The sequence below is a fragment of the Rana temporaria genome, chromosome 3 (assembly GCF_905171775.1).
Source record: "Rana temporaria chromosome 3, aRanTem1.1, whole genome shotgun sequence".
NCBI lineage: Eukaryota > Metazoa > Chordata > Amphibia > Anura > Ranidae > Rana > Rana temporaria.
This window is the reverse complement of record NC_053491.1, coordinates 78,459,222-78,477,291: the sequence shown is the minus strand read 5'-3', so window position 1 is coordinate 78,477,291 and position 18,070 is coordinate 78,459,222. Positions and strand designations below refer to the sequence as shown.

At 43.5% G+C, this 18,070-nt stretch overlaps 1 protein-coding gene across 3 annotated transcripts in view; it reads left to right on the top strand.

Annotated features, from left to right (window-relative positions):
- Positions 1 to 17,512, top strand: part of LOC120931399 (threonine--tRNA ligase 2, cytoplasmic-like) — a 67,481-nt gene extending 49,969 nt beyond the window's left edge. For all 3 annotated transcript variants that reach the window (XM_040342796.1, XM_040342795.1, XM_040342797.1), the window contains 7 exons: positions 5,067 to 5,204; positions 5,308 to 5,385; positions 5,494 to 5,594; positions 8,302 to 8,406; positions 11,772 to 11,844; positions 15,508 to 15,622; positions 17,261 to 17,512. In XM_040342796.1, coding sequence (XP_040198730.1) covers positions 5,067 to 5,204; positions 5,308 to 5,385; positions 5,494 to 5,594; positions 8,302 to 8,406; positions 11,772 to 11,844; positions 15,508 to 15,622; positions 17,261 to 17,409 — 759 coding nt within the window. In that variant the 3' untranslated portion in view covers positions 17,410 to 17,512. The remainder of the gene's footprint in view (positions 1 to 5,066; positions 5,205 to 5,307; positions 5,386 to 5,493; positions 5,595 to 8,301; positions 8,407 to 11,771; positions 11,845 to 15,507; positions 15,623 to 17,260) is intronic.
- Positions 17,513 to 18,070: the final 558 nt, after the last annotated feature.

Genomic DNA, 18,070 nt, shown 5'->3' with positions numbered 1-18,070 from the left:
GCTTTCCACGTGGTCCTTCATCATCAGGAACTGGGTGGTGGTGTAAGGGGCCACCGGTGGGCCCTTGGCGAACATCTCGGCCCGCATCTGGGGCGCCCGCTGCGATTCCATCTCCTCCCGTCGCTTCTTCTCCTCCCAGGTCCGCTGGTTATATGACTTCCAGGACCTCTTCTTCTTGGGGGGTAGCTGGCGGTGCCTCTTTCTGCCCAGCTCCCTCCAAGGCCCCTCCGGCTCATGGCTGTCGCCCATGACCAGCTGACAATGGTGTTCCCTGTTGTCCGTAATAACAGATTGTACCATGAGGGCTTCGTAAGGGGTGCCCAATGGTTCTTCCTGACCCAGCTCCTGGGGATCCCAAGCCGAGTCTACACAATGGGCTGCTGCTGGTGGGCGGTACCCAGGTTGAGACCAATTTGACCTGGTGTTGTCATTCATGGGGCAATTCTGCTTGAAGTGACCCAACTGTTTGCACCGGAAGCAGCGTTGTTCGTTGTCCTCCTGGCGTGGGTAGCGAGGGCTAGATGTCATCGGTCTGTTAGGCGGTTGGTATCTAGCGGCTGGTGGGTGTGAGGGTGCCGTTGGTCGTGGAGGTTGTACCCGTGGTGTGACCTGGTTTGTCTTGCGAGTATCCGCATATTCATCCGCCAACTTCGCGGCCTCTGGTAGAGTCATGGGCCTGCGATCTCTCACCCAATCCTTGACGTCCGTCTGGATGTGATTGTAAAATTGCTCCAGGAGCATTAGTTGCAAAATGTCCTCTGCGGTGGTGGCCTGGCTGCTGTTAACCCAGTTAGAGGCCGACAGGGACAACTGGCATGCCCATTCCGCGTAAGAGTCTTTCGTGGTTTTGCGTGAGTCCCTGAACTTCTGTCGGTGGGAATCTGGGGTTACTGCATAACGAGCCAGGAGCACTTCTTTAACCCTGGCGTAGCTATGGATATCCTGATCTGGCACGGTCCGGAAAGCATCAGAAGCTTTGCCTGACAGTTTGCCTGACAATATTGCAACCCACTCTCTTCTAGCTATTCGGTGCAGGTTACATTGTCGCTCAAAATCCGCCAGGTAGTTATCAATCTCACAGTCCTTTTCATCAAAAGCTTTAAAAGCGCTAAACGGAATCTTCCTTGTGTCTGCTGTGCTGTACTCACTGTTCGGAGAAGGTGCGGCTGCTTGTTGGACTGCTGCCAGTTTTAACTGTAGTTCTGCGTCCCTTATTTCTTTAGCCTCCTGTAGCTCTGCGTCTCTTATTTGTTTGTCTCTTATTTGTTTAGCCTCCTCCGCTAACAGGTCCATCACTTTCAGCACCACATCCCGCGTTGGGTTCGGGCCGAACCACGCTAGCTTCTCTCTCATTAGCTTGTTGGCTGGCGATTCCTCCTCCTGAATCACTGGTGTCTCCATCTCTTGTACTGCTGGCGTTGCTGCAATCCCGTCCTCCTGGTCTATCTCCATTGATTCTGCTATGATGACCCGCTTGGTTTTGTTGCTAGCAATCCTTCCACGAACTTCCAGTAGTTCTTCCAGTGTCTGCTTGGAATCCGGGTGTAAAGGAGAGTAGAAGGGAAGATCCCGCTGCTACCAACCAATTGTGACGGTATCGGTATGATATCCCCGTCAAGCATTCCCTCCTCTCCATACAAGAACATCACAGGATTCCCCACACATGAGTCAAGACTGGATGCTGGAACCAAGACACTTTATTGACACAAAAACTCAGCTTATATGTGGTTACAGCCTGTTAGGAACGCCCCCCTCACACAGTGGGGTTTCCCATACAGATTATAGGAGACAAGTCGGAGCCGACCATGCAGACACGTTTCTTTAGATAAAGACATCAGGGGAGTTAATTAATACACTGAAGCAATCAGAATAATTAACATACTACTTCTCTAATCATTTAGCCTGATACAATACACATCTTTTAAGGGTAAACACAGATCTTCTTTACACAACACAATAGATCAATTAACCTTTAGAATAGTGAGGGGACATTAGCACGTCAATAACCGGTCAGAGGAATGAATCACACATGAAATTCCTTTCTACCTCTACCCATGGCTAGCAGGGAGCAGTATACTGAGACATATAGGCAAATGTATCACAAGTTACACCGCCGCAAATTTTCTGCCTAAGTGCCCGATCCACAAAGCACTTACCTGGAAACTTGCAGCGGTGTAACTTAAATCCGTCCGGCGCAAGGCGGGCCCAATCGAATGGGGCGAGTCCCATTTAAATTATGCGCGCTCCCGTGCCGGACGTACTGCGCATGCTCAGTCAGGTAAATTACCCGACGTGCATTGCGCTAACTGACGTCACACCGACGTCATTTGCTTAGACGTAAATGGCGTCCAACGCCATTCACGGACGTCTTACGCAAACGACGTTGATGTTTAAATTTAGACGCGGGAACGACGGCCATACTTACCATGGCTTAAGACAACTAGGGCTAAGCCCTAGTTTTACGCGGCGTAACTCGACGGAAACGACGTAGATTTAGATCGACGGGCCGTTCGGGACGTTCGGGGATCGCCGTAAGTCTTTATTTGCATATTCTACGCCGGCCGCAATGGCTTTGCCACCTAGTGGCCGGCCTAGAATTGCATCCTTAAGATCCGACAGTGGAATTCAATTACACCTGTCGGATCTTAGGGCTATCTATGCGTAACTGATTCTATGAATCAGTCGCATAGTTAGAAACAGAGATACGACGGCGTATCAGTAGATACGCCGTCGTATCTCGTTTGTGAATCTGTCAATAAGCACCTAGGTGCAGGAAGAGGGAAGATTAACTATTCTGCCTAGCAACAACACTTTGAAGGCATCTAAAAAAAAAAAAAAAAAAATTCGTAAAGGACTAATGAATTTTTTTTAAAACTACTGATGTAATGTTATATTTATGGGTGGAACTCCACTTTAATAGCATGATTCCAGGAAATGGTTTTGTATGCTGGGAATAGGAGAACATTAAAGGAGAACTCTCACTTAAACTGTTGTCAGTGTCTGTCAGTGTTCTGCCCCAAAGGGAACTAAGTACATGTAGTACTTTGTCCCATCTTCCTACGTGCTTTTACCAACAATAAGGTTGGACAGAGCACTTCCTGCAGGCGTTCGAGAGCATAGTGCAACAACCGCAGCAGTGGGAGTGGTTGGCCTTTCTGACCTCTAAGCTAGGCTTACAAAGCTTGTAATCCACAGAAGCTTAAATCCACAATATGACAATTGATCATTTAGAAATGCCCAGTAAGTCACTTTTCTGTGTGTTTAAAGAAATATTTTTGCTTCAACATATGCAAGGCAGGAAAAAGTGACCTGATTGAAAGTGTATGTAAACATTTTTTTTAACAGGTTGTAATTTTCAATTGTGTTTAATTCCATAGTATTAATTTAAATAATCCCTGGTAATCCTGCCATGAAGGTCCATTTCAAGTATTTTCTTTTACTCCTGCAGCCTCTTTGAAGTCACGTCCTGCCACAAATCATAATGTGTGTTATTTGGATATATCGTATTTATCGGCAGATAACACACATTGCCATGAATGCAGCCTTACCATTGCCATGAATGCAGCCTTACCATTGCCATGAATGCAGTCTTACCATTGCCATTAATGCAGCCTTACCATTGCCACCTTACCATTGCAACCAATGCAGCCTCACATGTGCCATGAATGCAGCCTGATCGATGCCCATCTGCAGCCTCGGAGGGCAGAGGGAGGGGAGAGGACAAGTGCCGACAGATTACAAATGGGAGAATCTCTTGTTTACACCGTGGCCTCTTTAATACAAAGTCCCGCCTCTTATGATGGACAGAACAGTCGACCAATGGCATCCCAGGAGACAGGACTTCCAATACAGACGCTGCTGAGTAAACAGGAGATTCTCTTAATGTAATCTGAAGGCACTCGTCCTGCCCCCTCCCTGTCCCCTCCAAGGCTGCACCGATAAATACGGTATATATCTTTTGTGGCCCTGGGGGCCACAAACAATATATATATCCAAATCCCCAGGGGGGCCATATTAAATCAACAGGGGGGGCGCATTTGGCCCGCGGGCCGGACTTTGGACATGCCTGCTCTAGGGGTTGTCTTTTTAGTATTTATTCCTAAACGGCTTTAACAGGAGAGGGGTTTAGGGCTACAGGATACTCCAAAACGATTAGTAACAACGATTGAAGGACACACTTCTCTCTAATCCAGTGTTTCTCAACTCCAGTCCTCAAGGCACCCCAACAGGTCATGTTTTCTGGATTTCCCTTAGATGAAACGGCTGTGGTAAGTACTAAGGCAGTGAAACTGATCAAATCACCTGTGCAAAATCATGGAAAGCCTGAAAACATGACCTGTTGGGGGGCGTTGAGGACTCAAGTTGAGAAACGCTGCTCTATTCTTCCAAAAGCCGCTTTTTTGGAGGTAGCAGGGAATGGCCAGTATAACTAATACCCTACAACAGCAGTCCACAAAGCCACTTCTGGCACAAAGTTCCCTTTTAGCACTCGCACAGCTATCAGTCCCCAACAAGGTCTTTGATTGAATGAGGCATGATGAATATTCAACTGATTATTTGAAGCTCCTGGCCCTTTGCTCTAGAGTCTAAACCAGGGATATGCAATTAGTGGACCTCCAGCTGTTTCAAAACTACAAGTCCCATCATGCCTCTGCCTCTGGGTGTCATGCTTGCGGCTGTCAGTCTTGCTATGCCTCCTGGGACAGCTAATTGCATATCCCTGGTCTAGACACTTCTTTCAGAGGCAGGTGAGAGTAATCGAACTCTCCGCTCAGGAAATCCTGAGCAGACCTACATAATCTCTGCTCTATTCACTGCAACTAAATGTATCTGGCAACCTCACCAGAAGAGGGCACTACATCAACCATGCAATTCTGTCTGTATTTGTAAATTGAATGCATAAATCCCTATAAAATAATATAATGAGTTATCCATGGACGCCTATACCATAAATTCAGCATGTGCTTTGTACACAATTGCTCCTAAAGGATTAGTCTGATGTAGACCGCTTTTTATATACTCATTTGGTGTTGACACAGTGATAATTCTGTATGCTTCCTTTGTAGATAGAAGAGGAAATAAAGGGGTGTTTGCAGTTCTTACAGTCTGTATATGCCGTATTTGGCTTTACCTTCCAACTTCACCTTTCGACCAGGCCTGAAAATTACCTTGGAGAAATAGAAATGTGGAATCATGCTGAAAAGGTCTTTATTTTTGCTGTTTATCTTCACTAATAATGCTGCCTTTTCAGCTGTTTTTTGTTTTTGTTTGTTCATTAAAGTCAACTTTTTGCTTTTGAATTTCAAGCAACTGGAGAACAGTCTGAATGAATTTGGACAGCCTTGGAAACTGAACCCGGGGGATGGGGCTTTCTATGGTCCCAAGGTAATTGTATAATTTGTTTTTTTGCTCTCATTGTTCTGGATGCCATCAGGCTTTAGTTAAAAGAACATTTCAAATCTTACCTTCAATACTTGTGTTTTCTGTTTACAGATTGACATTACAATAAGAGATGCTATAGGTCGGTACCATCAGTGTGCAACCATACAGTTAGATTTTCAGCTCCCAATCAGGTTTAATCTTACATATGTAAGGTAAGTGATTTATTTTTATTTTTTTCCTTGGTCCATTTAAACTACCAGCAAACAGAATTTAAAGGGGTGCTATACAACAACTTAAAGCTGAAGTCTCAATATGATTTTTAGTGAAAAGTTACATTGGTCCACCTTGGACCAATGCAAGTATGCATATCTCCTATACCTATGTGATCACTTTGGAAGCTGCAGATAACTGTAGTAGTCAGTACAACTACATTCTTCCCTTGAACAGTCAGTCAGGCCAGGCATTTATTTCTGCTGATAGTTATGGTTTCCCTCGACACAAGATATGCATTGCAGGTGTCAGCTGTCCTCTATAACAAAGTTCCGAATGCAGGTTGTTTTCACTGATTGCCTACCAAATCAGCATTGTCTGCACCTTTGCTCTGAGATAAGTGTCTTCTTCAGAGCATTTCCCAGAAGCGTTGCATCTGACACTGCAATATATACTATTGGTCTCTCCAGAGTGAACAGTAATGATTTTTCCTGCCAGGCTCGGATTCCAGCTTATGTCTCTCTTCAAGAACTAAACCGAAGAACAAAAAATTTAACATTTTGCAGCCTACTAGTTCTTCGATGTGATGGCTGCTGGCTGCATTTGTTTTTATTTTTCAGGCTAGAAACATTTTCGGCAAGTACAGAAAATGTCTATTTGTATTGCCAATAATGCAGTGTTCTTGTCATTCGCCATGAAATGAACTGGAAGCATAAACTATGTAATCTTTCCTGTGTACGCTACTAATCGCCCCATCTCTCATGCAATAGATTTATTTATTTATTTATTTATTAAAATGCTTGACCTACGCAGTCTTGCCCAAAGTCCTTGATGCGCAAAATAAAAGACATTGGCCCGGATTCACAAAGCACTTGCGCCAACGTATCTCGAGATACGCCGCGTAAGTGCAAATATGCGCCGTCGTATCTGTGCGCCGGGCCCACAAAACTAAGATACGCCTAAAAACAGGCTTCATTCCACCGACGTAACTTGCCAGCGTAGAGTGGGCGCATATTTACGCTGGACGCATGTGGCGCTCCCATTGATTTTCTATTCAAATATGTAAATGAGGGAGATACGCCGATTCACGATCGTACTTGCGCCCGACGCAGGCTACGACTGGTGCGCGTAAGTTGTACGTACGGCGTAAAGTTATGCCCCATAAAGGAGGTGTAACTCAGCAGCATCCATGCAAAGGGCTGCACCAGGGAACCCAAGCCGGCCTATTTTACGTAGTTTACGTTGGACGTGAATATGGCTGGGCGTAGGTTATGTTCACGCCGTAGGCAGTGATCTGGCGTATCTTAGGCAGTTGTTCCGACGTGATTCTGAGCATGCGCAGAACGATGCGCCCACGTCCCGGCGCATGCGCAGTTGTTGATACGTATCTGTCTGGCACTCGGCCCATCATTTGCATGGGGTCACGCATCATTAGCATGGCTCACGCCCACTTCCACTTACGCCTAGGAAACCCAGCGCAGTTTGGAAGTGCTTTGTAAATTCAGTGCTTGCCTCTCTGCGCTGCGTCGGCGTAGTGTAAAGGAGATGCGCTACGGCAGCATAAATGTGTGCCGCTGTCTGTGAATCCGGGCCATTGACATTAAAAGACCTACATACCGGAATGACAACACAGAGTATTAACCTGGGTGTCTGTCCGTCATACCCCATTACAATTACGTGACTCCAAAAGCTTGTACAAAAAGTATGGTTGTCAATTCCTTTCGGAATTTCAAAAAGTCATTCTCAAGTCTCAGTTTCAGAGGCAAGGAGTTCCAAAATTCAGCTCTTTGTACTTCACTCATTCTCCCTTTGCATTTTTTCTTTTTTGGATTTTGGAATCTTCAATTTTGGCTAGATTCGCTGATCTCAAGGATCGGGTAGGCGCATACTTGATGAATTTTTCCTTCAGGTACTATGGGCCACCTCCATGCAATGGATCTAAACAAAGGCATTCCAAATTTGTCCAATCCACCCATGCCCCATATTCTTTCACCCCCTTAGGGGGTGCATGGCCAACATTGATACATAGCCCATTCACATGGAAAGCCAGAACACTGAAATCTATTTATTGAGGCTACATTTTAAAGTGCAATTAAAAAAATGTAGAGGTGCCAGAAAGTGCAAAAAGATAACTACCGTAACAATGTTTTGGGACCTCAGAGGGCCAGTGACAGGCTGTCTGTCACCTTGGGAAGGGGATCTTGGGAACCTGAAGTGTCAGTGGATATCTGTTTTGCACTTTCTGTACCTTTTTTGTTTGCACTTTACAAATATGCACTTTAATATTACATTTACAATTTATTAAATTAAAAATGGATGGAATTTTTGGGGGTTTACCCATGTGGTGTGCTGGCTTTCCATGCAAATGTTTGAAATCCAGCCTGGATGACAGCCATGGGTAACTCCATGTTCCATGTGCCACTTCAAACATGTCTGCCTTTGTTCATCCCGATTCCGAGTCTCACAGGAACTGATCAGGACACACATTTCTGGCAAGATCAACAGATCTTTTCTGGACTTGTTGAACGTGAACAGGATATGTGTTCTCTTTAAGGACTGGTAAGCTGCAATACATTACGTTTTTGTTCTTGGATTTAGATACTGTACTTTAGACTAAACCATAGAAAATATATCTTGATCTGCCTTTTCTATTGCTAGTTCTGTTACTTGTCTCTATAATTACACATTCTGTATCCCTTTCTCGTGCAGCAAGGAAGGAGATGATAAGAAAAGGCCAGTTATCATTCATCGTGCTATCCTGGGATCTGTGGAGAGGATGATTGCAATTCTTTGTGAAAACTATGGTGGAAAATGGTATATATATTTTTCTTTTAAATAAATGTTTCTGTAATGTTGTTAGAATTTAGAAGTGCTTATATAGAAAATGTTTCTACATGAGTGCATTAGTGTGCACAGATCTACTTGTTATACATGTTATGCTCCATGGACACAGTAACAACTTACCATATAGTGTACGATACGGCTGTATTTTCTCAATATCAGTGGTGGCTGTACTCATGTATACACAAATCTAAGCTGCTTAAATGCTGCTAAATGTGATAAAATGCACAAATCCATTAAGAATGGTGAAATACATTTTACCTGTAAACTATTCATCAGTTGTCTGTGACTATTCCTATAAACACCTCTACATAGGTCTGTTTCTAGATAACAAAGGCCCTCTGTTAAAGCCAGTTAGTTGCGAGCCTGATGACTTTATAAGGCCGCGTACACACGATCAGTCCATCAGATGACAACGGTCCGAAGGATCGTTGTCATTGGTTAACCAATGAAGCTGACTGATGGTCTGATGTGCCTACACACCATAGGTTAAATAACCGATCATGTCAGAACGCGGTGACGTAAAACACAACGACGTGCTGAAAAAAACGAAGTTCAGTGCTTCCAAGCATGCGTCGACTTGATTCTGAGCAGGCGTGGGTTTTTAACCGATGCTTTTGCATACTACCAATCGGTTTTGACCTATCGGTTAGGCGGCCATCGGTTAAATTTTAAAGCAAGTTCTAATTTTTTTGAGCGACGGTTAACTGACCGATGGGGCCCACACACGATCGGTTTGGACAGATGAAACGGTCCTTCAGTCCGCTTTCATCGGTTTTGACCGATCGTGTGTACACGGCCTTAGTGCGAGCCTGATGACTTTATAAGGTGATATGTCTTCAGGTCCAGTTGCTGACAAAGGCCTTCCCATGGAATTCTTAAAGCCCAACTTCAACAAAAACTTTTTGGACTGACTTGAAAAAATGTAAGACTTTGTCAATTATTTTTTTTTTTTTAATTGCAGCCAATGACCCATTAGGTAGATTCATGTCCCTCTGACAGCCTATTACTGCAGGCCAATAAATGAGGAGGGTTATAGACGGCAGTAGTAACCTTCCCAAATCATTTTGACCTTTTCTATTTTTGCAAAAAATTATGTTGTGTCCCGAAATAGTAAGGAAAAAGCTCCTCATAGGGACACAGAATGCATTAACGTATTTGTGAAGACACTGTAAAAATGCACACTAGAATACGGCAAATATTCTATCCCTTTTTCCCATTGCTGGGGGTGTTTTTCAATTCTTGGCAGCTGGAGTTTTGACAGTGAGTCTCCCGATTTAAGCCCACAGTCAGTCAAATCGAGCAGGGCTGGACAGGGGCAAAGTTGACTAAGAGAGTACAGGTACACCTAGCAGGAAAAAAAGGCCTGGGGTCGCAAACCGAACATGTCAGCATGGATTTATTGCTGTGCTTGGTGTAGTCACATTGAAAAAAGGAAACAAAGAAAACTGTCAGGATCACCAGATATTTTATAGCAAATAAATTAAAATTACAGTCCCTCTCCAGGATACTGGCACCCTATCTGCCTCCATCCCTAACTTGCTGGTATAGACGTATGGCGTTGCCAGCCCAATCCTTCTCTTCTGTTTACTTCTTGTGGGGTCCTTCTTTGGGTGTCCCAAAGGTAGTAACATGGACACTTCCTATTGGATGTCTAGCTGAGGACCCAGAAGATGACTGACGTCATCTCAGGGGAACCGGTAATCTTGGGCAGATTTGCAGCAAAGGATCATCAACCCTCGGAACGTCAACAAGGGACCTGGATGGGGGACGTAGGTGATTATACCTTGTTTCACTATGTAAGCACAGTAAAAAGCCTGCCAGGATTAGTTAGAGGTTGGAGGGAGGAAAGTTATGATATGTCGCTCTTTACAAGAATCTGTTCATGCATGCTTTTAGGCTTTACATACACACTAGAAACCTGGCAGAGGCTCAATGCCTACCCGATATGAAAAAAAAAAGTTTGGGGTTTGACTTTAAGATGCAAGATATGCAGGACAAGTGTGTCCTCCATATATGAATGCTTAAGCCTTGTACACACGATTTGGTTTCCTGACGGTAACCTGAGAACCTGCTCGGTTCAGTCTTTCCCCTACACACGGTCGGTTTTCCTGACGGGAAAACTGTGATGGAGCTTTGGCTGGGAATCTTGGCCGTGTGTATGCTCCATCACAGTTTTTCCCATAGGAAAACTGCCAAAAAACACCGGACAAAGGTTCTCTTTTTTTTTTTTTTTTTTGTCCGGTGGATTTTGGGCAGTTTTCCCGTCGGAAAAACTGTGAGGAGCATACACATGGCCGGGATTCCCGGCCAAAAGCTCTCCTCACAGTTTTCCTGTTGGGAAAACTGATCGTGTGTATGAGGCTTTAGAGACCAATTCTGGCATATCAATGGTTTCTCCCCCTAATAATACATGTAGTGTTGGTGTAACTTTTTTGGGGGGGAAAGAGGCAGGACTTGATGGAAATATATAGGGCTTCACAATATTGGGCTTCTGGCACATCAATGAACATTTAATTTGTGCTGTGAAATCTCACTCTACTATAGCAGGCAGGGGTGACCCCCAGAGGAGCTGTATAGTGTCATTGTCATCACTGATATACCATATGATCCTTTGGGGGAGATTTACTAAAACTGGTGCACACAGAATCTGGTGCAGGTGTGCATAGTAGTCAACTGGCTTCTAATTTCAGGTTGTTCAATTAAAGCTGAGTTCCACCCAAATATGGAAGCTCCACTTATCTGCATTTGACACCTTTCGGGGAGCAGGGGATAGCTTATACCTGTCAAACAGGTACCCGCTCCCACTTCTGTGGAAGGGCAGTGCGCCGACCTATGTCTTTTGTGGCCCCTCCCTTCTGGGAGACACACACAGGTCCCAGAAGGCAGCGGGACCATTCAGAAAGCGCATTCGCAGTAGGAAAAAGGCAGTGAAGCCGTAAGGATGGCGGGAACCTGCACCCGGAGCCGGTGGACGGGATGGCTTCGGGTGCTGACAACGCAGCTCCCTGGACAGGCAAGTGTCTTTTATATTAAAAGTCAGCAGCAACAGTATTTGTCGCTGCTGACTTAAAAAAAAAATTAATACAGGCTGGAACTTCGCTTTTAAGCTTCGACAGGAAAACCTGGAAGCTGATTTGTTGCTATGAACAGCCACACAAGATTGTGTGCACCAGTTTTAGTAACTCGACCCCTTTTATGTGTTTCTGTGTGTAGAAGCCTGCAGTATTGAAAATCCTGACCAGAAGAGCAAGCAGTTTCATACAGAAGGCTAAATATTTTTACAATCTCTTGTTAATTTTATATTTCTGTGTACTTTTTTTTATTTTTTTTATTAGGCCTTTTTGGCTTTCCCCTCAGCAAGTCATGGTAGTCCCTGTGGGACCAAGCTGTGAGGACTATGCACAACAGGTAATTATTGCTGAGTATTATATGCTCACACAATAACAACCAATTGGCAGATCTTGTTATTCCAGTCTACATGTTGAACTTTACATACTTTTTTGTGTTGTTTTAAAAGACCGTTTCAGAAACCATGGGCTTAAAGGATAGGTTCACCTTTGGGAACATGTTGCATGTTCCACCTGATTTTTTACATGTTTCTCCCCCCATCCCCGTGGCAGCAGTACAGGGAGCAGCTCCCCATACTAGCTGTCACTCCGCACACAGCGGTGTCATTCATAAACTAGTCTATATGTCTGAATAAACTACAAGTCCTTACATCCTTAGCGGCTGTCGGCTTATCAATTAACTAGCATAGCGCTATGGTAGTTTATTGAGTGTCAGCTTCTACGTACCTGCATGGCATCAGCAATCCTGCTTTTGTAGGCTCCTGCAACAAAAAATAATAAATGTATATATTTTTTTACCTTCAAAAAAATGTGCATTTCTTTTTTGAAAAGTGAACTTATACTTTCATTCACTAATCTAACTCGGCAGGATAATGATCCTTTATTTCAGCTCAGTCCAATGGGATTTGAAAACCCTCTAGTGCACGTTCAAATTTTTAAAAGCGTAATCTTACTTATTTTAAATGTTTGCTCTCCTAGTACTACATGTCCTGTGGCCCAGATTCACAAAGGAGATACACGGAGTATCTCAGATACTCCGTCGTATCTCTCAGAGTATCTATGCGACTGATTCATAGAATCAGTTACGCATAGATAGCCCTAAGATCCGACAGGTGTAATTGTTTAACACTGTCGGATCTTAGGATGCAGTACCGCGGCCGCCGCTGGGGGGAGTTTGCGTCGTAAACCAGCGTCGGGTATGCAAATTAGGAGTTACGGCGATCCACGCCGGTTTTTCGCGTTCGCTACGTCGCTGCTAGTCTAGTTTCCTGTCGCAAATTTTGTCGTCGTTTTGGGTGCCCTAACTTTACACAGCACACGTATGTGCTGTATAAAGTATGGCCGTCGTTCCCGCGTCGAAATTTAAAAATTCACGTCGTTTGCGTCCGGGAATACGGAAGTACGCTACGCACGTCGCCGTTCGAAAAAATGACGTCAGTTCGCGCAAAGCACGGCGGGAATTTCAGAACGGAGCATGCGCAGTAGGTCCGGCGCGGGAGCGCGCCTAATTTAAATGGCACACGCCCCTTTCAATTACGCGGGCTTACACCGGAGGCTGCCAGCGTAGGTTTTCATTGCAAGTGCTTTGTGAATCAGGCACGTGCGATGAAAACTTGCGGCGGTGTAACGTATCTACGATACGTTACGCCGCCGCACTTCTACGTGAATCTGGCCCTGTGTCTCTCTACCTTCAATTTTAAGCCTAGCTTTAAGGTCAGACACTGTGCCCCCTGCACAACAATTCCCCCCCCCCCCCCCCAGCTGGTTGACAACATGGCTAACAAGAGGAAAAAACTTTTTCTAGTAGAGAAAAAAACACTGCGCAGAATAAACCAAAAAATAATAAAATAATATAAATCAGTGCTGCCAAGTACCAAAAAATTGTAGATACAAAATTTTAAAGATAAGTGAAGAGGAAAAGGTACAGCAAAATAAAAAAATAATAATAAAATAAAATAAATAAAAATAAATGTGGATTGAAAACCTGCACGGGAAGCGCAGGTTTATATAGGGGGTAATAAGATAATTGATTGAACACTGAAAACCAATCAATTAAATGTGATCAATGATAAAAGAATAATATATAAAAATTAGACCAATAAATTTGACATGTCATTGGAAAATTCTTATGAAAGTGCCAAGGTGAATTTCACAAACCAATGTGCAAAAAATAAGAATCAAAAAGAAAATATTAAGTGTTAAAAAGTCTTTTGTGATACTAAAAGAAAATGAGAAAAAAGTCCACAGGTGATAATCCAATGAAGCGCTGTTTCTATAATATTCTAGATGTGACACCAGACATATCCTGAACAGACTCTCCACCAGAAAGAGGACACCCAGGTGTTGAGGTAATGTAGTCTGCTTACCACACTGTATGACCGCTACAGCGATCGGAATAAGCTCAGGTAAAAGGTCTCCCACTGAGACTAGATGGTAAGGAATCCTGAATGGGTCCTGTACTGTTGCCTCAAGAATCCAGCTCAAAGGGAAAAGATACAAAAAACATCCCCCATAGCGTGATAAAGTTTCAACTGGCGATATTTATTATAGCTGTAAAACTGAGTACACTCACATTTTGGGTTAAAATATCATGCACATAGGAACCAGAGCGACTGGCTGCAACATCGAATCTCGGCGTCTCCTTCCGCCGAGACGCCGAGATTCGATGTTGCAGCCAGTCGCTCTGGTTCCTATGTGCATGATATTTTAACCCAAAATGTGAGTGTACTCAGTTTTACAGCTATAATAAATATCGCCAGTTGAAACTTTATCACGCTATGGGGGATGTTTTTTGTATCTTTTCCCTTTTGAGCTGGATTCTTGAGGCAACAGTACAGGACCCATTCAGGATTCCTTACCATCTAGTCTCAGTGGGAGACCTTTTACCTGAGCTTATTCCGATCGCTGTAGCGGTCATACAGTGTGGTAAGCAGACTACATTACCTCAACACCTGGGTGTCCTCTTTCTGGTGGAGAGTCTGTTCAGGATATGTCTGGTGTCACGTCTAGAATATTATAGAAACAGCGCTTCATTGGATTATCACCTGTGGACTTTTTTCTTATTTTCTTTTAGTATCACAAAAGACTTTTTAACACTTAATATTTTCTTTTTGATTCTTATTTTTTGCACATTGGTTTGTGAAATTCACCTTGGCACTTTCATAAGAATTTTCCAATGACATGTCAAATTTATTGGTCTAATTTTTATATATTATTCTTTTATCATTGATCACATTTAATTGATTGGTTTTCAGTGTTCAATCAATTATCTTATTACCCCCTATATAAACCTGCGCTTCCCGTGCAGGTTTTCAATCCACATTTATTTTTATTTATTTTATTTTATTATTATTTTTTTATTTTTTATTGCGCTGTACCTTTTCCTCTTCACCATGGCTAACAAGAAGTTGGATTTTGAGCTCCAAGCACTTGCCAGAGACAAGTGGTGGCAAGGAGAATGCACACGAAGAGGGCTAGTGTCAGTATGATGCTGAGACCAGCACCATTTATCAAGATGTCTCTTTGCTAGTTACATTGTCAAACCACTGTGGGGGGTTGCCCTGTCTGACCTTACAGGTAGACCTAAAAAGCACATAGGACAGTGATGGCGAACCTTGGCACCCCAGATGTTTTGGAACTATATTTCCCATGATCCTCATGCACTCTGCAGTGTAGGTGAGCATCATGGGAAATGTAGTTCCAAAACATCTGGGGTGCCAAGGTTCACCATCACTGACATAGGAACATGGAACAAAGTACTACATGTACTTTTCCCCTAAAAAAAACTGTCTTTTGGTCCAACCATTCCCTTAGTACCCACTGCATGTTTATGTACCCAGACTTGGAATTACTTGTCACCATAGGTTGCTTTTAATGCTCATACACACAGGCTTTGACATCTTGCAGTTTTATTTTTTCCTATAAGTGCTTCAGTGAGCATGTAATTATTAAAGAAGAGCTCCCACGTATTTTTCTGCTAACTATTCTTTTGATGGTCACTCAGGTGTGCAAAGACTTTTTTGATGCTGGTTTTATGGCTGATGTGGATTTGGATCACAGTTGTACATTGAATAAGAAGATACGAAATGCCCAGCTGGCTCAGTACAATTTTATTTTAGGTAATTATGAATGATTGCTGTGTTTATTTACATTTCACCTGTTCTATGCCTTTCTAACCATGTCACAAGGCTTTTATTACCAGCCATTTCAGTGCAAGAAAGAGCTTGCATCTACAGAAGTTTATCATCTAAACAAAGCTTGTAATGAAAAAGCAATGTATCGCTTCTATGGGCTCATTTACGTATGCCAGTGCAAAGGGGCCATCTTCACCCATGTGGGATGCCTGGGTGTTCATGCAGACCCGTGCTGGTCGCCTATTCACATCCACGACAGGCGAACAACTGCACGGAAAACAAAACCAAAGAACATTCCCAGTTCAACTCACAAGCCAGTCTGCTACCAACCGAGTTATCCAGTTTGCAAATGAGTGCTAACAAAACAGCTGCAGAGCTCCTCCAAGTCATCCCAGTATTATCTGCAGTGCTAACTCTTGTAAATTTATGAGAACCTTCATAGTAGAAGCGCATGCATTCTAATAGATTTATAGAGGGCAGGTGAGCCTGGAGGTAGCCCACCCTTCCTTAAAGGCACAGGGATGCATATACTGTACATATACGGTATGTACAGTGGGGGGAAATAATTATTTGATCCCCCTACAGATTTTGTAAGTCACCCACTTGCAAAGAAATTAAGGATCTATAGTTTTTATCATAGGTGTATTTTAAATACATTATGCTGCCCGTAACAATTAGCATGACCGGTTTGGTGGTGGGTCAGTGATGGTTTGGGGAGGCATATCCATAGAGAGACATACAGACCTCTGCAGGCTAGACAATGGCACCCTGACTGCCATTAGGTATCGGGATAAAATCATGGGACCTATTGTCGGACCCCGCTGTTGCAGTGGGTCCTGGGTTCCTCCTGGTGCACGACAATGCCCGGCCTCATGTGGCGAGAGTATGCAGCCAGTTCCTGGAGGATGAAGAAATTGATACCATTGAATGACCCCCACGCCCGCCTGACCTAAATCGAATAGAACACCTCTGGGACATTATGTTTTGGTCCATCCAACACCACCAGATTGCACCTCAGTCTGTTCAGGAGCTCAGTGATGCTCTGGTCCAGATCTGGGAGGAAATATGCCAGGACACCATCCGTCGTCTCATTGGGAGCATGCCCTGATGTCAGGCATGCATACAAGCACGTGGGGGCCATACACACTGCTTGAGTTGTTGCAATGAAATTTCAGCAAAATATACTAGCTTGCTGCATAATTTTTTCACTTTGATTTTCGGGTGTCTTTGAATTCAGCCCTCTGTAGGTTGCTAATTTTAATTTCCATAAAACAATGCAGTATCCTTTCATTCCTAGCACATTACCCAGTCCATATCTGTATAGATATCAAGCATGATATTTTCCCCATTGAGATCTGATTTTTGAGCTATGCATGTGTGTGCATAATATCATTTATTCAATGTTACTGTTGAATATTGTCTCTCAACTTCTGTTTGGTGCAACTATTGTATTTGGAGCCCCAAATAGTAGCAGGAAAATTCCAACAACTAATCTAATCCTTCCGCACTCCATCCCAAACTAAATATACAACATTTTGGTTGCACATACACTTTAAACTCTGTTTTAGGGTAATTTTTCTAAAAGCTTGGCTCCATTAACTAACAAAACTCTTGTTGTTTTAGTGGTCGGCGAGAAAGAGAGGTCAAACAAGGCAGTCAATGTGCGGACCAGAGATAACAAGGTGCATGGAGAGGTATCTATAGCTCTAGCTATAGAAAAACTCACTAAGTTAAAGAAGTCGCAAAGTAAAAATGCAGAAGAGGAATTCTGAAGACCAGATAATGGGGAAATACCACTACATTTCAGGAATCAAATACTGCTGCTAATATCGCTGTAAAATATATATTGCCAATAAATAGAACTTTGGTAATTTATATTGGTCTTATGAATATGTACCGTATTTATCGGCGTATAACACGCACAGGCGTATAACACACACCCTAACTTAAAGAGGGAAGTTTCAGGAAAAAAACGTTTCCACAGCCCCCTGCGTATAACACACAGGCACAGTTTACCTTCTATTTTCAGGGTAAAAAAGTGAGTGTTCTACGCCAATAAATACAGTAAATACAATTTTGTAGAAATGTCTCTGCCAAAGCCCCTTTCTCTTGGAGATCATATCACTTGGGTAGCTGAAAGATTATTCACTGTCCTAAAACCAAAATACCCATTTTATATGGGCACATCCTTTTAGCCCCTTGCACGTGGGGCTGTCTAGAAGCAGATGCATTTCTTCAGGTGTTTAGTGCGCCTTTGAGGGTCAGGTGCAGTGTCCAGTCTTGCTGAAAGCAGCCTGTCAAAGTCTATGGAAAGATGCGGCTGAACAGGGCTGTACGTTGTACCGAGTGATACGAGCATGTAGGGCCCTGTGCCTTCAAGGATGAAGGTCAGGAATACTGGTTTTCACCAGCACCACTCGGTACAGCTTGCAG